We start from the raw sequence: 23,396 nt of genomic DNA, 5'->3' as shown, positions 1-23,396 counted from the left end.
ATTCTAAACTTTTATATGCATAATGCATAAGTAAATATGAGCACCTGGTTCACAGAGTTGCTCTTAAAGTGAATTGAATTTTCAGTATAGCTAGGAGAAAGTTCTCCTCATTATTCAGGCACTGATTGTGGATGGTTCCATGACACCTCACTGCTACCACAGAAAAGGAAACACCACATTGCTTATGCTATAAGAAATATTGATTTAGAGTTCATATAACTCCTTTACAAGTTCATGGGAGGAATGAGCCTTACTGTCTATCCATGTGGGGTATATCAAAACTCATAATGGGCCACTATGGCAGCTGCATATTCATCAGTAGGCCACATTAAAATATGTGTCTTCCCTATTCTCTGCATAAAAGGGGATGAACAGCAGTCACCTCAAAAAACAATACATATAACTATAAGTTAAATCCACATGGGAAGGATATACCTGAACATGCATCAGCAGGCATACTATGGGCCATGTGCTTAAATATGACTTCACTCTCTAAATTATGAAAGACAGTATGGACAATGCATCATTGAATGAAGAGATAACCTTTCCCCAGACCAGTGTGAATTCTTATAAAAGGTAAAGTGTATATAAATTGTAGGTTGCAAATGACTTATGGGTTCCCCACTTGCGTGATGGTTTTTTGACAGATTATTAACTGGGTAGTTTGCCACTTCTTCCACAGTTATCCCTGAGAGGGCCATTTTCAATAGGATGTCTAAGTAGAGAATGACACGGGGAAAAAAATCTGTCCCCGTCACCGCCCCGTCCCCGGCCCACCATCCTCTGCACCACCCCGTCACCGCCGTTCCCTTCACCGCCCCGTCACCGCCATCCCTTTCACCGCCCCGTCACCGCCACTGCCATCCCATTCACCGCCCCGTCACCGTCCCCACTGCATCCATATAAGCCTTAGTACTGTAATATTTAGCTTTCTTATAAATCAAAGTTCCTGCTGCTGAACTAGAGAAAGAGATGTTCAGCTGGCAGGGCTTTGTTTATAAATTTTTATCAACACAACTAATATACTACTTTATCCTAAAGCAAAAAATAAATAAATAGAATTTTTTTTCTACCTTTGTTGTCTGGTTTCTACTTTCCACATCTTCTCATTCAATTCCTTCCATCCACTGTGTGTCTTCTCTCTGCGTCTTCCATTTGCTGTTACTGTGTCTCTACCTTCACCCCCCCCCCCCAATTGGTCTAGCACCCATCTTCTTCCCTCCGCTCCCCCATAGTCTGGCATCTGTCTTCTTCCCATTCTGTCTTCCACATTTCCCTTCAGGGTCTGTTCCTCTCCACCCTCCTTCAATGTCTGTCCTATTCCTTTCCACCACCACCCTTCCCTCCCTCCTTTACCATCTGTTCCTTTCTACCACCCTTCAGCTCCTCTCGCGTGGCCTATCTATCTACCTTCTTCCCTCTTATTTTCATGGCACGTTACAATGTAATTTGTGCAAGCCACTGGAGCCTGCGAGCTCGGTCCCTGTCCCATCCCCACAAACCATCTCGCTTCTGTGCTCCTATTTTCCCCATTTCTAATATCTCCCCTATGTATCTGCCATTGCCTCCCCCCCCGTGTCCATATACCATCCCCATGGCATGTCCCCTTCATGTCTCTGTCCCTATGCCCCATGCACATAATTTCCCCTCTTTCTGTTACCTTCCTGTGTCCAGATTTCCCCTATCTTCCTCTTCCATACCAGTGTGTCTCTTCTTTTCAACCCCATTTAGCTTTTTTCCCTCTTTCTTCCCCCCCCCCCCCCCCTGCTTCTAGCATCTGGCTCACCTGCCTGTCCATCCCTTTCTTTCCTGCTGTGGGTTTTTCTTTCCGTCTTCATCCCCTTGGCCCAGAATCCTTTTCCCTTTCACTCCCTCCTTCCAGTTTGAGCCGGGAACATGGGCGATCGCATGGTCCCCGCAGCCCCCACCCGTCTGCCCAATCGATCCTAGTGTTTAGCCAGCTCTCTCCCTTCTCCTCACCTTAGTTTGCAGGCTTTCTTTTTCGGCGACCTGCACGCTTTCCCAAAGTCAGTGTTCAATCTTCTGCTCTGCTGCAACTTCCTGTTTCCGGTTGCGTCAGAGCAGAAGATCGAAACTAAGCAGCAGCGGGTGCGCAGCTCTTTGATAGCGTGCGGGTCGCCGAAAAAGAAAACCTACAAACTAAGGTGAGGAGAAGGGAGAGAGCTGGCTAATCACTAGGATCGATTGGTCAGGCGGGTGTGGGCTGCGGGGACCGCGCGATCCTTCATGCCTCACTGCGGGGATAAGACCATTCACCGCTCCACGGGGCGGTGAATGGCCTTGTCCCCGTCCCCGCAGCGACTGCTAGTTTTCATTCCCAGTTTTGGCGGGTTACCCACGGCTAAACCCGGTGGCCGCGGGTAAACCGTCACCGTGTCATTCTCTATTCTAAGTCCGATTTTAGACTGTTCTCACAAGACGTTCAAAAGTCAGGTGGAGAAACGTCTATTTTCGAAACCACTAGACATTCAAATTTTTTTTAAATGACCTATTTGGATGTCTTGGCCCTTAGGACATCTAGCGTTTTTGGCAATTTTCAGAAAAAAAGCATCCAAGTTCATATCAAGCCCATTTGGATGTGGGAGGAACTGGTATCCTAATGCACTGGCCACACATACATGGCAACAAGGCAGTGAGGCACCTTAGGGGGCACTGCTGTGAACTTCATATAAAGGGTGCCAGATACAAATTTCACCAGAACCCCTTTTAAGTGTATGGTTAACCTCCAACCCCCTTCCCCCTCCAAAAAAAACCCCAAAAACCCAACAACCTTACTATTCTCACCTGTCTACCATCCCAATAGTCCTTATGGCTGTAGTTGTCACCTATATGGTTGTACAGTAGGTCTTAGGTGAGTTTTGGTGACCTCATACATTACACCCTAAATGTAGTGGATAGGGTGAGATATGGGCCTGGATCCCCCCCTCTCTATGTTTCACTAGCCCGGGTTTCCAATTTTTATTAATTATTTATATACCACCTATCAATGGAGGTTTTCTAAGTGGCTTTACTTTCAGGCACTCAAACATTTTCCCTATCTGTTCCGGTGGGCTCACAATCTACCTACAGTACTTGGGACAATGAAGGATTAAGTGACTTGCCCAGGGTTGCAAGGAGCAGTGCTGGGCTTTAACCCATAACCTCAGGATACTGAGGCTGTAGCTGTAACCACTATGCCACTCTTTCCTCCCTACTCTAGACTGCTGGTTGCTGATCTACTAGGCTTTACCATACCAAACACTGCTGTCCTAGAGACAAGTATGTACTGTTTCATTCAGATCTTTGTGGGGTGGGAGGAGGTCAGTGATCACTGGAGGAGTGTGTGTGGGGTCACTACTTAATCCCTCCATTGGTTAGCTGGTCAGTTTGGGTATCCTTTTGGCACTTAGACGCTTTTAAAGCATGTCTTGCTTCGGTGTCTTAAGTTCCATCTAGGACCGGGTGTTAAAGTCCCTCCTTGAGGGCCGCAATCCAGTCAGGTTTTCAGGATTTCCCCAATGAATATGCATGAGATCTATTTGCATATACTGCTTTCATTGTATGCTAATAGATCTCATGCATATTCATTGGGGAAATCCTGAAAACCCGACTGGATTGCGGCCCTCGAGGAGGGACTTTGACACCCCTGATCTAGGATGTCTTTGGAAATGTTTGATTATCGCTGCAAGATGTCCAAGTGCTAAGCCTGCCCATATCACACTTCTAATACCTCATCTCAAGCTGTGGATGCATAGCAGCAAAGAAGCCTAGCTAGATATCTAGAAAGTCGACTTCAAAAATCAGCATTTGGACATTTTGGCCAGAAAAATGTTCAAGTGCCAATTTATTCCGTTTTATGGACATCTTTATTTTTTGAAAATGAGCCTCTGAGTCAGCCATCCATCCACTTTAGTTGGTAAATAAGTGTCAAGCCTTAGCTGGTATATTCCTATACCTCAAGGGAAAATAAAATAAAAATATATCTATTTTTACTACCTTGATAACATACTAAGGGATTTTGTCAAGACAAACTAATGCCGTACTTTAAATATCCCTTATTTCAGCCATAGAAATAGTCTTGTAATTAATACCTGATCCTGTAATTCTCCTGGAAATGTCCAGCTTACCTTTTTTGTAATCTGCCTAGAACTGCGAGGTTAAGATGGAATAAAAGTCACTAATGTAATGTAGTGTAATATTCCCCCACTAGTTAGACCGTTGTCTTTGAGGATCACTAATGAATCTGGTTTTCAGGACATCCCTAATGAGTATACATGAGAGAAAGAGAGATCTGAATACAAACACAGTATATTTTGTCATGTTCCTATATACTGTAGAACTGTGCCTCATTTTCTCCATCACCTACCTTACACAAACTTGCAAAGGTAGCACCAGATTAAGCTTGCAGGCACCAACTAGGCAGATCAATACAATACAATAAATCAATTCCTAGACTGCATTACCAAATAGTTCTATGCGATTCACAAAAGAGTAATAAGGATACAGAATTGGAATTATAAAAAAAAGAAATGATTTTAAATTGTGGCCTCCAAATGGTGCATAGCCTCAGCTTACAAAATGCAAACAATTAGCTTTACATAGCATAAAGTAAAACCAATAGAATACACTTTTTATTTTTCTTAATTTGCATTATTTTTGTTCAAAACCTAAGGAGGGTCATTTCTAAGTGGGCACCTCTTTTTAGGCATACTGATTCAACATAGTGAGAGCCTTTCCTATAGAGGCATCTGGGCACCCAGATTCCATTACAAAATAATAGCTTAACTTAGTGTCAAGCCGCGTAAAATCTAGGCACCGTGTAAAATCTAGTGCACCTGTCATAGACTTGATGCAGGCACTTAAACGCAGCAAGAGCTTGCGTAACTTACAGTATTTTGTAAGTGCTCCACCCTTGTGAATCAATTTTTAAATCCAACGCTGTTATACTTAAGGCTAAGGACCTCGAAAGCAACTTTTTTCACATGAGACTAATTTTCTCATGTCGCACTTGCATCATTATTCGTCCAAAATAAGCCTGAAAAACAATTTTTGCTGCACACATTCTACTTATCATAATATCTTTAAATATTCACAATGAAATTTGTTGGAAAAAGACATCTTCAACACAAGGATTCCATGTTGACGACAAAGACCATGTTTCATGAGACTGCTCACTGCTTCAAGGCAAGATTCAATGCTCATAAAATTTAGGTTAAACTTGAGAAAATTCTGGCCAGGAAGTGATGTCAGAAGGGAGCTGAGACTGATGAGAGCAACAGGCGGAAAATGCTACTCATGCCGGAAAACATTTCAAGAGGTACGCTGGGGGGGGGGCAGAGAGGGGGTGAGGTACCTACACTCCTGCGAAGATGGCGTCTAGGAGATTATGAACCTCTGAAGCAGGCATTTGCTGAAATACGGCCCGTGTCGGATTCGTTTGAAGTGTGTTCCATGTGAGCTACCTATTAAAGTTTTTGCCAGCCTGAATACTCTAGTCATCTCTGCTCATTTTGGGCTGGGTGCATATTTGAGAACACCTGTCTTTCTCCTTGCAGGTAATCAGTGAGTTTGAAGCCTCTCCTGACTCCTTTTTCTACAAGATCCACAACTTGAATCACAACAACCAATACAATGTCTGGGTAGTGGCAGCAACTGCTGCAGGAAGGGGAAACAGCAGTGAAATCATTACAGTTCAACCCTTGGCTAAAGGTATGTGCATCTCTCAAAGGAACATTTTGTTCTTTGTTTTTTTTTTCATATGACAGAGAAATAGAACTATAGGAAAATGAAGGCAGATTAAAGAATGTATGACCTACACAGTTTGCCCATCCATACTATCTACTATCTCTTCCTCTCCCTTAGAGATCCTTTGTACTTGTCCTATTTGTTCTTGACTTCTTCAGAAGTGGTGGAGTATTTATCTCCACCACTTCTGACAAGAAGTATTCCCTTGGGTTACTCCTGAAACTGCCCCCTTTCACCTTCATCCTATGCTCCCTCATTCCAAAGTTTCCTTTCAATTGAAAGAGACTTGCTTTTGTGTATTTATGCCACGGAGGAATTTAAACCCCTCTGTCATATCTCATAAAAAACATAGAAACGGATAAAGGACAAAAGGCCCATCCAGCCTGCCATCTACAGCATCCACTATCTACTCCTCTCCCTAAAAGATCACAAGTGTCTGTCCCACGCTTTCTTGAATTCAGACAATTTTTGTCTCTACCACCTCTACCAGGAGTCTATTCCACACATTTATCAACCTTTCTGTAAAAAAGTATTTCTTTAGTTTACTCCTGAGCCTATCACCTCTAAACTTCATCCTATGCCCTCTCATTTTGGAGCTTCCTTTCAAATGAAAGAGTCTAGCCTCTTGCGCATTTATGCCACGTAGATACTTAAACATTGTCATCTCTATCATATTTCCCCTCTCCCACCTTTCCTCCAAAATATACATATTGAGATCTTTAAGTTTGTTCCCATGCGGGCCTTGTGTTTGACATATGTGCCATATATATTCAAATGTAAACTGAGGTAACTTTTTTTCTCCCCAAAAAGGGGGGAAAAGGTTGACTCAAGTATAAACTGAGGGTTTATATTCAAGTATAGGTATTGGTGGTCCAGTGGTGAGCCAGGTCAGGAACAATCTCTCTTTGTCCTGTCCCGCCATCTCTGTGTCCCCCCTCCCCGTCCCTTCTTCAACCCATTGCAACCCTCCCTTTGGCCTGCCATGAGTCCTAATGGTCCAGCAGGGAGCCAGGACAGGAGCAACCCCTCCTGTCCTGTCCCAGTCAGCTCTGCTCCCCTGCTGCTCCCCAAACCATTGTAGGCCTCCCCTGCCTTAAGCCCTGGTGGGCCAGTGGTGATCAAGGGCAGGAGTGACCCCTCCCATGTCTTGTCCCGTCTGGCTCCGTACCACCCCACCTCCCTCCTGCCTCCTGCACTTGAAAAGGCCTACCTTGCACATTCTGTTGTTCCAGCTGTGAACTGGAGCAGGAAACTTATCGCCTGGTTTTGGCCAAAACTGAAAACTAAAGATTGGTTTTGTGAATGTGAACCATTGAGGCCCACTGAGAATTGTCAGGGTTTGAGTCAGCAGAACCTCTGCTAAACACACAGAATATTACTCTCCAGTTACTGCAAGCACAGGCTGACAATTGTAAGAAACATTTTAAAAAGTACTTTTCAACAAGTCTGACTCGTTTAAGCTCCCAAGTCAATGCAGATGTACTTAAATGTCTTCTGAGATATGAACTGATGCACATTCTAGAATAAAAATGCACATTGATCTTACTGACCATGCAGTTTTATTACTCCATTTTCCTTTCTTCTTTTCTGTTATTAAGGTGTTCCTTCTCTATTTTATTTTAATTAATTTGTAAATCACTTTTTTATCCCCCCAACAAAAGGTGTTTCATCAAAAACCAATAAACATACTGAATGCAAGGACTATATACTCTGAAAATTCACAAGAGCAATATATTACAAAGGAATTTTTCCGAGTCTTTGGATTCTATATGTTGGATACATCACCAAAGACTTTCGCTGGACACATCATAAATGGTTTTTATTTTAAAAGAGGTCCTTGTCTCTCTTTTTTACCACATTTGTGAACTAAGCTTTTTTTTTTTTTCGGGGGGGGGGGGGGGGGGGTTTGTTGGTTGTTTCTGTATACACAGAAAATCTAGATTAGTACATTTAAGATTCTGATTCTCAAGGATCACAAGCAGCTGTGGGGTTCAGGTGTCCAAACTGTGCACATTAAACAGTTCTTCATTAACTTTGGGGAACACAATTTTCAAAATAATCTACGTGTACATAAATAAAAAGCATTTTATACACATTACTGGTCAGTCTTAAATTAGCCTTCCTTCTTTACTGCTACAACAGAATGTACTTTCAGCCACATTGAGAGGAAGCATTCCCGGGTGTGTGTTTAGATGAGGGAAGGAAGGGTCCTTACCTACATCTGAATTTCAAATCTTTGTTCGTATATTTCAGTCAAAGTTCTAATTATACGAAAAGCAGGTGCTTTCCCTCTTTCTCTACCTTCCATCTGACCACTGGCTGCATGCTCCTCAAGATTTTGTGATATCCATCATACCACTTACTTTTGTTCTTTTCTGCTGACAGTTGGAATCATTAAGAGTGTACCCTTGTTCACTATTTCATAGCCAAGCAGACAGTATTCCGCCTTTCTCCTTTTCATTACAGCTCCAGCCCGAATTCTGACCTTCAGTGGTACCGTCACAACCCCATGGATGAAGGACATCGTACTCCCTTGTAAAGCTGTTGGTGATCCAGCTCCCACTGTCAAGTGGATGAAGGATAGGTAACCAGCTATAATTGTGCAACATGGGTCTGAAGTGTTATGCTTGTGCTAACCAGTATAATATAGTCCACTGAATACATGAATTACAGTCAGTGTTAATGTTAGAATTCAGTGATGTTCACTCTCCAACAAACTTCAGTTCCACTGTGTAGTTTCTTTACTAAATTGGGATATACTGTACATAAAACCAGAACAGATACCTACTACAGAGCAAAACAATACCCATGTAACTTAAAGTATCAGTGATTTTGAACAAGAAACTTGCTGTCACTCAGAACTATACTTACAATCTAGCAATTCTTTACAAGAATTTGTCCAGTGGCTCAGAGATAGTGTTGAGCACTTGGATTAATTACTCCAAATGTTAGCTTTGTGTATTACATGACAGCAATAAACCTCATTTCTATGCCAGGGTATGACGGAGGGAACCTCAATATGTCATATTTAGTGCTAGTGCTTTTCTCAACAAATTATTCAAAGGCAAGGAGATAACACGCCAAATGAAGATCAGACTTATCCAAGCACTCATTTTCTCAGTGGTCAGTTAAGGATGCAAAAGCTGGACACTACAGAAACAAGACAGAAAGAAGATTGACTCATTTAAGCTTTGGTGCTGGAGAAGGATTTTAGGTGTGCTGTGGACTGCCAGAAGAACTAACAAATCGATTCTGGAAGAGATCAAACTGGCTATGTCACTCGAAGCCCAAATGATGAAATTATGACTGTCTTATTTTGGTCACACCATCAGAAGAGAGAGATCACTGGAGAAGGACATCATGTTTTGGGAAGATTGAAGGAACCAGGCGAAGAGGGCAACTTGCAATCAGATGACTGGACATGTTGAAAATGACCATGGAGATGATGCTGGAGGACCTTTCCAGACTAGCACAAAACCAATTTCTTTTTAGATTCATAATTCATCAAGTCGCTAGGACTTGAGCACGAGTCAATGGCACCTATCAACAACAGTGTTTTTCTGAACATTTGCATTCTGGAGTTCATAAAATGTAATATAGGCAATGTATCAAGGGCAAGTTTAAAAGTTACCGGCCAATATCTAACATCCCATTTCTAGGAAAATTTATAGAACAAACAATCCGTGTTTAACTCAGTGATTGGCTGGAAGAGAGAGACTTGCTAGATCCATGTCAATCTAGATTCAGACCCAATTATAGAACTGAAACAGTTCTAGTATCCCTTTACTAGATGATCTTCACAGAAACTGAAACGGAGGATTTGTCTCTGTGCTAGTACTGCTAGATTTCTCAATATCATGCTAGCACAACTGGCAGAAACATATATCAATAGAATAGTACTTTTCTTGGTTCAGATCCTATCAGACAGGCAGCAGTCCATGTTGTTAGGCAGCTCCTCATCACTGGACACTGACCTGTGGAGTATCACAAGGATCAATACTGTCTCCTATTCTGTTCAATATCCACCTCAAAACACTTGCTGAGCTGATTCGGCCAATGGATACTCAATTCTACATCTAAGTGGATGACTTGCAGCTATTCATAACCCATTAAACTTGACTTACCCACAGTTCTGAATAAACTGACAACCTGTTTAACGTCAATTCAAGAATGGGTTATATACAACAAACTTTACCTGAATCCAAGTAAAACTGAGCTTCCAATGGTCCCTAACACAAGTGGGCACATACCCATTATCAAAATCTCTTCTGAGAAATAAAATACAAGTCAGGAATCTTGAAATACAGCTAGACTCAGCACTTAAGCTGATCCTCCAAATCCTAGCAATCTTTAAGAACTGCTTGTATCATTTGTGACAACTAAACTGCATTTCTTCTTACACTGAGAAGGCAAGTCTTGTTAACATGCAAGTGTGCATACCATGATAACATCAAGACTGGCTTACTGCAATGCATTCCAATCTAATCTAATCTTCGGTTTATATACCGGGTCATCTCCCAGTGGAGCTCGACTTGGTTTACATATAATTAAGACTAGAGTACATAGTAGAAAACATAGTAGAAGGAAGAACTAATTAAAAACTAAAGTACATAAGAAAAGCATAAGAAAAATAAATATAATATTATCATTTCATTGAGACTGTAGTTAAACCATTTAAAAATTTGAGAACAACAAAGTTTTCAGGAATTTACAAAAATATTGCAGCTGGCCTAAAAGCCTAATGGAGTCAGGAAGTTTATTCCAGATCTCTACAAACTTCTCAGCAGATTCCCTTAAAGGAAGGGAAGGCTAACTTATATCTTTGTGTATTTCTCAAATGGCAAAGTCTAAGGGTATTCCAACATAAGGAGACAAAAGGATCAAATATTCCATAGAGAAGCTTGAAGATTATGCATGCACATTTAAACTGGATCCTAAAGCGAACTGGGAGCCAGTGAAGCTTTATGAACAAAGGGGAAACATGATCATACTTTCGTTTCCCAAAAATGAGCTTAGCTGCAGTATTCTGTATTAACTGAAGTCAATTTAGACTGCCCTGCTTAATGCCTAGATAAACTGAGTTACAATAATCTATTCTATACAATAATCTATTCTATACTGATCTGCCAACAAAGAGTTTGCAGCAGCTCCAGTTGATTCAGAATGAGGATGGGGAATGGACTTGATATACCGCTTTTTCTGTGTGGTTACAATCAAAGCAGTTTATGTACTTTTTAGACAGGTGCTATTTTGTAGAAAGCATCAGCCAGATGCATAGAAGTTGGTAAGCAACAAAATCATAACACATCATTTTTGCAAAACTTTCACTGGCTATCAACACAATACAGGGCTAAATTTAAAACTATGTCTGATCTTCAAGGTCCCTAAAGGAAATGGGCCAGTATACTTGAATAGGATCTCCTTCTACATGCCTTTAGGTTCACTAAGGTCCTCTCAAGCAGTAACTCTAACCACACCATCTTCAGAGGACATTATACAGGGCTCCTTTTACTTAGGTGCGCTAACCACGCACTATGCACCAAGAACTAACACCAGCTCAATGCTGGCGTTAGCGTCTAGCACGCATGGCAATGCAGCATGCGCTAAAACCGCTAGCGCAGCTTAGTAAAAGGAGTCCATAGTGTGATACCTACCAGCGAGCCTTCTCTGGAGTAGGCTCTACCAGTGGCGTACCTAGCATATGTAAACCAACACTTTCAATATATCTGTGTTTCTATAGCTAGTACCTAGCATATGTGACACCCGGGGCCCTTCATTTTTTGAAACCCCCCTCATCTATATGAAAAATATGATTTTTAGTAACAATCCACATATCGCACAAGAGTGTACCTAGGAAAAGGTAGCATCTTACATACTGCATTGAGCAGTAGAACTTCAACACACCCATTGTAAAACTAAACAAGCCAGACTAGTACAGATTGATCTTGCACAGTCAATGCTAACAGAGAACCATGGCTCCCGATTCACTAACCTCCCCGATCGCGTCCAATCTGTGTGCGATACATGGCAGGCCGACCAATTCACTACGGGTCCACCGATGACACGGATCAATGGATTGCGATCCTGATGCTTGCGCAGACCATCTTCTTTGCCTGTCAAAGGTCTGTGCATGCTCTCTCCGTGCAAGAAAAACACTTATGAACTAGAGTCAACTGCAGGAGGGAACGTATTTGCAAGTGGTGAGGTGAATTAAAAAAAAAGTTTATGACCAGCAACTGCTTTATAAGAAATCACTCTGCACTTGGCAGCGTTTATTGCATCCCCCCCTTGTCTGCAAAAAAATATCCATAAGTATATAAAAAGCCAGACGTTACTCCGAGTAACATGCATGAAGCGAGAGCCTGTCTGGGAACTGCAAGTACTTTGTGGAAAGGACTCTGCCAGACTGTAGACGCTTTGGACTTTCAGGGAGTTCAACCTCTGCATTCATCATCATGGTGTTTTGCAGGAAGGGGCTGTGTGTGTGTGTGTGGGGGGGGGGGGGGGGGGGCAATCAGAAAAGAAGCCTCAGCCAGAACACACAAATCCTAGGCCTTTTTAACCCACCCCGACTCTCGTACTCTCTGCTGCCTTCCCTGCAGTGCGAGCCCGCAGATAAGCACTGTGGATCTAACATTGGCTAATATTTATCCAGCCGATTTTCAAAGCGATTTTAGCAGGCAGGAGAGGCTCCTGTCTGTTGCTGCCTAACCTCCAATATTCAGCAGCACTAAACCATGCAGTGATGCTAAATTGTCCAGCATATTCATGCACAAAGATATGTGTTATTGATGAACAGCATGTACATTTATGTGCAGAACTGGAGAACTATCAGGATAGTGCTGCCAAAAATCATTAGATACCTCCAGTACTATCAGGAAAGTGCTAGGGTGGGACATGGGTAGAGCAGGAAATTATGGTGCCCATTTTCAAAGAAGATGGATGTCTTAAAAATGTCTGGAAAAAAACCATCCATCTGCAAAAAACATCCAAATCCTGATTTTGGAAAGTCAGAATTTGGACATTTCACACTTCAATTTGTCCAGCTAGCAAGGGGGCATGTTTTGGGCGGAACTAGGAAGGGCCCAAAAGTAGGACAATCGATAGCGATTTTCAAATGGGAAGAAACATCCATCTTTTTTAATCTTTATTAATTTTCAAAACTAATACAAAGTGCCATGAATTTTTAAAACATTAATAATCAACATAAGCACATAAATTCCATCAATAATAATACAAAGAAAAATATCCCACCCCACCCTTTCAACAGTTCAATCAAAAAATAAACCTACAAAATATCCCCCCACCCACCCCATCCTGGATATGCATAAAAATAGACAGAAATTAAATAAAGAAAATTATATTGAATTAACAAAGGATGTCAACGGGCCCCATACCAATTTAAATACTTTGTTATGGCCCAACATATCCGCATTCATCTTTTCATATTTATAGCCTAAACATAAACTGGCCCACTAAAACGCAAAATTGAGGCGGTCGCAATTTTTCCAATTGTGTGTTATCATTTGCATCGCTATCCCTGTCATAATAAGGAAAAGCCTGTTTTTGTAACGATCCATAGGAGGCTTCAAGTGCAGCAATGTCTCATACATCAAAGGGATAGTTGATTCCAATATGAGGTTAATCTGTCCCCATATTGACTTCCAGAAGCTGAGTATCAAAGGGCAATAGATAAGAACATAAGAACATAAGAAGCGCCATCTCCGGATCAGACCTTCGGTCCATCAAGTCCGGCGATCCGCACACGCGGAGGCCCCGCCAGGTATACACCTGGTTTATTTTATAGCCACCCTATCTTTATATGCCTTTCTCAAGGAGATATGCATCTAGTTTGCTTTTGAAGCCTAGGACTGTCGATTCCGCAATAATCTCCCCTGGGAGAGTATTCCAGATGTCCACCACTCTCTGTGTGAAGCAGAACTTCCTGACATTAGTCCTGAACTTGTCCCCCCTTAGCTTCATTTCATGTCCTCTTGTCCGTGTCAAATTGGACAATGTAAATAATCTTCTCTGCTCTATTTTGTCGATTCCTTTCAGTATTTTGAAGGTCTCGATCATATCCCCACGCAGTCTCCTTTTCTCAAGGGAGAACAATCCCAGTGTTTTAAGTCGATCCTCATATTCCAGTTTCTCCATACCCTTCACTAGTTTAGTTGCTCGTCTCTGCACCCTCTCCAGCAGTTTTATATCCTTCTTTAGGTAGGGAGACCAATGTTGGACGCAGTATTCCAAGTGAGGTCTGACCATTGTCCTATAAAGCGGCATTATTACTTTCTCCGATCTACTCGAGATTCCTTTCTTTATCATGCCCAACATTCTATTTGCCTTCTTTGCCGCTGCCGCGCATTGTGCCGACGGCTTCAGGGTCCTATCTATCAGTACACCCAGGTCTCTTTCTTGTTCACTTTTTCCCAGAGTTGCACCTGTCATTTTGTACTCGTATTCCTTATTCTTACTGCCTAAATGCATTACCTTGCATTTCTCCACGTTGAACCTCATTTGCCATTTCTCCGCCCATTTTTCTAACCGACACAAATCGCTCTGGAGTTCCTCACTATCCTCCTGCGATCTGATTGCCCGGCAGAGTTTTGTGTCGTCTGCAAACTTGATGATCTCACTGGATGTTCCGTTTTCCAAGTCATTGATATAAATATTAAAAAGGATCGGCCCAAGTACCGAGCCCTGGGGTACACCACTAGTCACTTTCTCCCAGTCAGAGAACTTCCCATTTATGCCCACTCTCTGCTTTCGGTTTTCCAGCCATTTGCCTATCCATCTTTGTATATCTCCCTCTATGCCATGGCTTTGTAGTTTCCTGAGAAGTCTTTCGTGTGGAACTTTGTCGAACGCTTTCTGGAAATCCAAGTATATTATGTCCACCGGCTTTCCACTATCAATTTGCTCGTTCACGGTCTCAAAGAATTGGAGTAAATTCGTCAAACACGATTTCCCTTTCCTGAATCCATGTTGACTGGGTTTCATCAAGTCGTGTGTGTCCAAGTGCTGAACAATGCTATCCTTGATCAGTGATTCAATCATCTTGCCGGGGACAGACGTAAGACTCACAGGTCTATAGTTGCCCGGTTCTCCTCTCGATCCTTTTTTGAAAATTGGTGTGACGTTTGCTTTCTTCCAGTCGTCTGGTATCTGACCTGTTCTGATTGACAGGTTTGCAAGTTTTTGCAATAACTCTCCGATTTCAACCTTCAATTCCTTCAAGACTCTCGGGTGAATTTCATCCGGTCCAGGGGATTTGTCACTTTTAAGTTTGTCGATCTGGTAGTATATCTGATCCAAGTTCACTTCAACTGTGGTGAGGCTGTCCTCTATTTCTCCTGTAAACAGTTTCTCCGCTTCAGGTATTGTTGAGGTGTCCTCCTTCGTAAAGACGGAGGCAAAGAAGGAATTTAGTTTGTCTGCGATTTGTTTATCTTCCTTGATGTACCCTTTTACTCCCTTGTCGTCCAGGGGTCCCACTGCCTCTTTTGCAGGTTTTTTCCCCTTCACGTATCTAAAAAAGGGCTTGAAGTTTTTGGCCTCCCGGGCTATTTTTTCCTCATAGTCCTGTTTTGCATCCCTCACCGCTTTGTGACATTTCTTCTGTTCATCTTTATGTTTGTTCCAGGCTTCGGTTGTCTTCGTGCATTTCCATATTTTGAAAGAGTCCTTCTTTTCTTTTATGGCTTCCTTCACCTGTATGGTAAGCCATGCCGGTTCTCCTTTGCCTTTAGTTCTCCGATTTTTAGAAATCCTCGGAATGTAGAGATCTTGTGCTTCTGCAATAGTATTTTTCAATAGGCACCATGCCTGATCTACTGTTTCAAGTTTGTCCACCATCTTCTCGAGTCGTTTTGTTACCATGGCTCTCATGCAATCGTATTTACCCTTTTTAAAGTTTAAGGTGGTGGTTAAGGTTTTGGCATGTTTCCTTTTCCCGATGTCCAGTTTAAAGTTGATTACATTGTGATCACTCGTTCCCAATGGAGCCCTGACTTCTACTTCTGTTATCGGTCCCTTGAGACCATTTAGGACTAAGTCCAAGATGGCGTCGCCTCTTGTCGGCTCTTTTACCATTTGCTCCAGGAAGCAATCCCCTAGCACCTCCAGGAACTTGGCCTCCTTGCCGCAGTTGGAGGCTCCTAGTTTCCAGTCTATTCCTGGGAGATTGAAGTCTCCCAATATAACTACATTGCCTGTCCTGCATACTTGTTTAATTTCCTCCATCATTTCTGAGTCAGTGTCTACCGCCTGTCCTGGGGGACGATAGTAAAGGCCAATTTTTGTATCTGCGCCATTTTGACCAGGAATTTTGATCCAGAGGGACTCCAGCTTCTCTTTCCTGTCTGTTGTAATCATTCCAACAGAATCTATTTCTTCCTTAACATATAGGGCAATACCTCCACCTTTCTGCCCTTCTCGATCCCTTCTATATAGTTTGTATCCCTGTAGTACTGTGTCCCATTTGTTTTCTTCATTCCACCATGTTTCTGTTATGCCAATGATATCCATGTTCTCCTGTCTTGCTATCATCTCTAGTTCTCCCATTTTGTTTCCTATACTTCTAGCATTTGTATATATGCATCTAAGTTCCCTTCGTGTTACCTTTTTGGACCTTCTACTCTTGGCTGTCCTTACAGTTTTATTTACGGTATCCTTTACTGCTCCTGTGTTATCTTCCATGTTTGCTGTGTGGTCATCCCCTCCTGTGTCTGAGTTGTCCCTTCCTGCTTGTTCTCCTTTGTTGGCTGTGAGGTCGACCTCTCTTATGTATGAGTAGTAGTCCTTTGTTCCTACGTCGGGGCATCCTGTTGTCCATACCATCGACCGGTGGTCGACTGTCGGCTTTCCCCTGTCCTTCAGTTTAAAGCCTTCTCTATTGCTTTCTTCATGTTGCCTGCCAAAACTCTTGCTCCTTCCTTGTTGAGGTGTAGTCCATCCCTTCTGTAGTACTTGCTTTTTCCCCAGAACGCCGTCCAGTTTCGCACGAAGTCGAAGCCTTCGTCTTCGCACCATCGTCTCATCCAGGCGTTGATTGCTTGCAATTCCCCTTGTCTCTTTCCATCTGCTCTTGGTACAGGGAGGATTTCAGAGAAGGCCACCTTCACCTCCCTGATGATCCAGTGTCCCTATGTCCATCTTTAAAAAATATGTTTTTATCTAGACCTGCCTGTCACATCCAAGTAACAAAAAGATGCTCTGATTGAGCAGCTGACCTCTGCAGGGATTAAGGCATGACCAGTTCTTAACCCCCCAGTGGCTGCCTTGCCCTGCTGATATTCAGCCCCGCCCATACCCTGCCTCATTTACACTGTGCCACTTACACACACCATCATTACAGAATAGTGCCTAGAATGCCTTACTGTCAGTTTCGTGGGTAGGTGTAAACTTGCGCATGTAAGTGCTGGCATTCTATGCATTTATATGTACACGCTGCAGGTAAATGTGTGGGCCCAGTTATAGAATTGCCCTCTTTGGAGTCAATTCTAGAAAGTGGCAACATTTATATGCTAAAATGAATTGTATTTTCTTGGCAGCAGTTTATGACAGATGTATGAAGACTTTTACAACATACCTCACGTGAGGCTATTCTGCTCAATTTATTAAGTCAAATACATTTTTTATGTTTAGTCATGATACCATACAAAATTTTGTTTGTGCTAGATATGATGATTCTAAATAATGACCTTCCTATTGCCTTTCATCGCCTTCCAAAAGAACCTCTAATCTTTGGTATACTGTATAGTTTAAAATTTTCACGAAAGGTTCTACCTTAAAATGCAGAACAAATGACATCAAATGAGGGGTAAATTAAAATGATTACTACTCTGATGGTTAGCAACCAATAATAAAGTAATCCTGGTAGTTAAGAATGTAGCAATTGGCCATTTGCAGAGTTATGCTTGACAAGACATATTGAGGAAGACCAATAATTGATCTCATTGTTAGTCCTGGACTGTGTGAATAAATTCACCTTGTATCAATTCTTTCCTTTATTTGTTTGAAAGGTAACGTAACCTGTTATATTTATAAAACCATTTTCCTTCGGTGATATAAATCCCTCATGGGAAACTCTGAGACAAAGCACCCCTAACATAACATAACACACGTTTACGCTGATTTCTGTAAAAAAAAAAAAAAAAGGGGGGGGGGGGACTGTTCTGTAATTTTTACCCAGTTCTATCTAATTTTGATTGTAATTTCTTTATGTTTTTGTTTCCTCTGAGGTAGTAACGGGACACCCAGTCTAGTAATGGTTGATGGGAGAAGAAACGTCTATAGCAATGGTAGCTTTATAATTCGCACTGTGAAAGCAGAAGATTCTGGGTACTACAGCTGTGTTGCCACTAATAGCTGGGGATTCGAAGAAATCATTCTAAATTTACAGGTTCAAGGTAAGATATGGAAGTATTTATTGTTTGTGTAAGATTACAGTATGTCCAAGCAACAAAGAGTAAAGAGATTAATTCCTTTACACATTCAATCAAGTGCATGTTACTTTAGGTTATCATAGTAATTAGAGAAATTGTGGACTCTTTTGTATTTCCTGTTTATTTTTTCACTCTCTCTCTCTCTCTCTCTCTCTCTCTATGTTCTGCTGCAGCTCTAATACTTTCTTCATGCTCATTCTTTAATTCACCTTGACCTGCTGAGAAAGGTGTGAACTAAATCAAATTGTTTGTTATTGTCAGCCACTGGATGTCCTGTCAGCACTTAAAGTATAGATTTCTTTGAATTCCATTTTCTAATGATGTACTTAGTGAGAATTTACAGACCTTACTTCTAAAATGTTCATTATTTATATTACAGCATTCATGTTAAAAGCATTAATACTTACAAACCTGTACTCATAAATATATACAATCAATACAGACTTTGAAGAGTGATAGTCATAATTGTTTGATTATGAGAACTTCTGTCAAATGGAAATTATATTGAGGTCAAAACTAATTTGGCAAAGCTACCAACGTTCTTATTACTTTAGGCCACTGGAAACTTGGAGTGAGTTTGGCCCCTAGCAACCAAAGTAAAGCTGTATCCCAGTACACCTCACTTACAATCATGAACAGTTATCCCTCAAGTAACATCATTGTAGAAAACCACACATCATTCTTATTTTGCTCTTCTCTAGATGTTAACAGCATTTTTTACAAGATAGAGTTGATGGGCCAACACTACTGTGACTTTTGCCACATCAAAATACTATGGGTTCCACAGGAAGAGGTACCAATGATGGAGAAATTCACATCTGAGACATAAGGCCATAAAACATACTATTCTGAGTCAGACCAAAAGTCCATCAGAATCAACACCTTGTCTGTAACAATGATTACTAGGAAGTACCCAATAGATATCCTAGAGTAGATTCATTCCTTGTGGGTCAGAAAAAGACAATCAAAATGGTGCAGAGTCTACATCAGAAGTTATATTAGATGAGACTTGAGTATCTAAATATTTACAGTAGAGGAGAGTGTGTCGCAGTGGTTAAACCTCAGCACCCTGAGGTTGTGGGTTCAAACCCACGCTGCTCCTTGTGACCCTGGGCAAGTCACAACAGGCACACAGGACACCCACAGCAGGCACAGAGGATACAGCAGGCACTGAGAACACACAACCAGGCGAGCACAGAGGACACAACAGGCACAGAAGACACACAACCAGGCAGACACAGGGCACAGCAGGCACAGAGGACAGTCACAGCAGACACAGAAGACATCCACAGAAGACATCCACAGCAGACCGGCAAGCAGGCAGCAATGGAAGCAGCAGACAGAAGCAGGATGTTGAGTTACCCAGTTTTCTGCACCGTCTGCCATATGTATGACTACCTCCCCTCTGGGAGGTAGTCTTATGTATGCGCTCGATGTGGAGAACTGGAGAGCCTGAAGAAGCAAGTCCAACTCCTGGAGGGCAGAATACTGGAACTTGAGGCACTTCAAGCAGTGGAGGAGGAAGACAAAGATGCAGAGAACATCAATACGGAGGACACCATCAAGGAAGAAGTCTGGGAGCTGGAGAACTTCATAGAAGAGGCATACAGGGAGGCCATAGAAAACCACCAGCAACAGTGGAACTGCTGGGATACACCTACAGAGAGTGTGGACCACCAGACAGACAGCCACCAGGAGGAAATGGGTGACACAGCAGCAAGATCTGGAAACAGCGGAGGGAACCCACAAGAAGATGAACGCCAGGATGAGAGGAAATGGATGGGAATGAAGGACCTATGGCTGGAGAGATAGACATACACCAGGGACACAGACTTGCAACTGGAGAATCAAGAGAAGATAGAGAGGACAGCAATCATCATGGGGGGACTCCATCATCAGACAAGTCGACAGCCACATAGTGGGAGGAAGACTGGATCGGCTGGTGACCTGCCTACTGGGAGCCAAGGTAGAAGACATAGTGAGCCGCATCAGCAGGATAAACGACAGTGTGGAAGAAGAAGATACAGCAGTAGTGATCCATGTGGGGATGAACAGCTACAACAGAGAAGTACTGAAGGACCAGTTCAGGATGCTAGGAAGGAACCTGAAGACCAGAATGCAGAAGATTGCATTCTCAGAGATCCTGTCAGTACCCAGGGCAGATGAGAAGAGACAGATGGAGACAGTTAACGCGTAACAGTCAACGCGTCTGGACATAGTGCTACTCGAAAGGGTCCAGAGAAGAGGACTAAAATGGTTATGGGGCTGGAGGAGTTGGTGTACAGTGAAAGATTAGAGAAACTGGGCCTCTTCTCCCTTGAAAAGAGGAGACTGAGAGGGGACATGATTGAAACATTCAAGATATTAAAGTGAATAGACTTAGTAGATAAAGACAGGTTGTTCACCCTCTCAAAAGTAAAGAGAACGAGAGGGTACTCTCTAAAGTTGAAAGGGGATAGATTCCGTACAAATGTAAGGAAGTTCTTCTTCACCCAGAGAGTGGTAGAAAACTGGAATGCTCTTCCGGAGGCTGTTATAGGGGAAAACACCCTCCAAGGATTCAAGACAAAGTTAGACAAGTTTCTGTTGAACCAGAACGTATGCAGGTAAGGCTAGTCTCAGTTAGGGCACTGGTCTTTGTCCTAAGGGCCTCCGCGTCAGCGGACTTCTGGGCATGATGGACCACTGGTCTGGCCCAGCAGCTGCAATTCTTATGTTCTTATGAGCCCATCAGGACAGACAGTGAAAAATGCTTGAGTACCTTAATAAATTCATGTTAAACCATTCTGTGCTCCCATGGGAGAACAGTATAGAAAATTGAATAATAAATGTCTTAATTCTGAACTGCACCTGGTTTTGCTGGAGGTTGGATTTTTGTGGATACAGAGAATGTTTGCATTTAATTCATATGAATTCCAGCATGCCTTGATTGTGGTGATGAGGATGAACCACCCCCTATTCCCCGTGCTTTGATAGGATGCAGGGGGGTAGGGCACATGGGCGGGACACTTGGTTGCTACCACTGCTCAAGGCATTGGGTGGGCCTCTAGTCCATCACTGTTCAGGATTATGGGTCTTGTATGCACTGCTCCTTCCTGATCTGCCCAGCCCTAGACAAATTGGGTGCCACTGCAGCAGCAATGCAACTCTATGGTTTTCCCTCTTGGTCTCAGCTCTGGCCTTCTTTAGCTACTACTACTATTACATATCATTTCTATAGTGCTGACAGGCGTACACAGCGCTGTACTCCATTATGTGTTATGACCATCCTGGAACCAGGAGCATAGCCAAAAGTCTGCAGTGTAGCTTGGTGCTATGCCTCTGCCTGAAATAAATTCAGGTCCTCATTGGAAGCTTTTCTTTGTGCTGACTACAGCAAATAAGAACATAAGAATAGCCTTACTGGGTCAAACCAATGGTCCATGAAGCACAGTAGCCCATTTTCATGGTGACTAAAACCCAAAGAGTAGCAACATTCCATGCTACCGATTCAGGGCAAGCAGTGCCTTCCCCATGTCTTTCTCAGTGAAAGACTATAGACTTATCATACAGGAAATTGTCCAAACCTTTCTTAAAACCAGCTACACTATCTGCTCATACCACAACCTCTGGCAATGCAACCAGAGCTTAACTATTCTCTGAGTGAAAAAATATTTCCTCCTGTTGGTATTAAAACTACACTTCTCCCTCCATATTCGCTGTTTCAGCATTTGCGGTTTCGATTATTTACGGTTTTCAGCTTGCTGTCTCCCCCCCTCCAAAATTACATCAGCTTTCATAGAGAAATCGCTTATTCCAAGCGTTTACAGAGAAAATCCCTGATTCCCAGCACTTTCTTCACTGTGTTTTGCCTCTCCTTCAGGAATAGACCAGGTCTCCCACCATGTTATTCGTGGTTTCACTATATTCACGATGGTTTTAAATAGAAAACAGCGAATAACATATGGAAAAGTTATTCACGTTTTTTCTGTATTTGTGGTTCTGTTAATCCCCTATCACAGTGAATACGGAGGGAGAAGTGTATTTTCCTGTAACTTCATTCAGTGTCCCCTAGTCTTTGTAATTTTTGATGGAGTGAAAAATCAATCCACTTGTACCCATTCTACTCCATTCAGGATTTTGTAGACTTCAGTCATAACTCCCCTCAGCCGTCTCTTTTCCAAGTTGAAGAGCCCTAACCTTTTTAGTTTTTCCTCATGCGAGAGGAGTTCCATCTCCTTTATCATTTTGGTTGCTCTTTTTTGAACCTTTTCCAGTGCCGCCATATCTTTCTTGAGATAAGGAGACCAGAACTGACCACAATACTTCAGGTGAGGTCGTACCATGGAGTGATATAGAGGCATTATAACATTCTTAGGGGTCCTTTTACTAAGGTGCGCTAGTGGGTCTTAACGCATGCTAAAAATTAGCACACACTAAATGCTAATGCGTGCTAACACGTCCAATATATCATATGGACGCGTTAGCATGTATTAGCCTTTAGCACACACTAATTTTTAGCATGCGCTAAGACGCACTAGCGCGCCTTAGTAAAAGGACTCCTTAGTCTTGTTAACCATTCCCTTTTTAATAATTCCTAGCATCGTTTGCTTTTTTGACCACCTCCACACATTGGGTGAAAGGTTTCATCGTATTGTCTACAATGACAAACCAGATCCTTTTCTTCAGCGCTAATCCCCAAGGTGGACCCTAGCATCTGGTAAAAGTGATTTGGGTTATTCTTCCCAATGTACATCACTTTGAATTTGTCCACATTAAATTTAATTTGCTATTCGGATGCCCAGTCTTCCAATTTCCTAAGGTCTGTCTGCAATTTTTCACAATCTGCATGCGTTTAACAACTTTGAACAGATTAGTGTCATCTATAAATTTAATCACCTCACTTGTCATTCCAATTTCCAGATCGTTTATAAATAAGTTAAATAGCACCGGTCCCAGTACCGATCCCTGCGGCACTCCACTGTTTACTCTCCTCCATTGAGAAAAATGAACATTTAACTCTACCCTCTGTTTTCTATCCGATAACCAATTCCTAATCCACAACTGAAATTTGCCACCTATCCTATGACACTTTTATTTTCTCATGAGCCTCTCATGAGGATCTTTGTCAAACACTTTCTGAAAACCTAGATACACTACATCAACTGGCTCACCTGTATCCACATGTTTGTTTAAACCTTCAAAGAAGTCAAGCAAATTGGT

The 23,396-nt window shown here is 42.3% G+C and overlaps 1 protein-coding gene across 1 annotated transcript in view; it reads left to right on the top strand.

Moving 5' to 3' along the window:
* The window catches only part of DSCAM (DS cell adhesion molecule), a 756,178-nt gene that overhangs the window by 576,940 nt on the left and 155,842 nt on the right, over positions 1-23,396 (top strand). The window contains exons 21-23 of the mRNA XM_033942926.1: positions 5,556-5,709; positions 8,212-8,329; positions 17,995-18,158. Of these exons, the coding sequence (XP_033798817.1) occupies positions 5,556-5,709; positions 8,212-8,329; positions 17,995-18,158 (436 nt within the window). The remainder of the gene's footprint in view (positions 1-5,555; positions 5,710-8,211; positions 8,330-17,994; positions 18,159-23,396) is intronic.

This window comes from Geotrypetes seraphini, chromosome 4 (assembly GCF_902459505.1).
Source record: "Geotrypetes seraphini chromosome 4, aGeoSer1.1, whole genome shotgun sequence".
Taxonomy (NCBI): domain Eukaryota; kingdom Metazoa; phylum Chordata; class Amphibia; order Gymnophiona; family Dermophiidae; genus Geotrypetes; species Geotrypetes seraphini.
The sequence above is the reverse complement of the archived record's forward strand: the minus strand, read 5'-3'. Positions and strand labels throughout refer to the sequence as shown.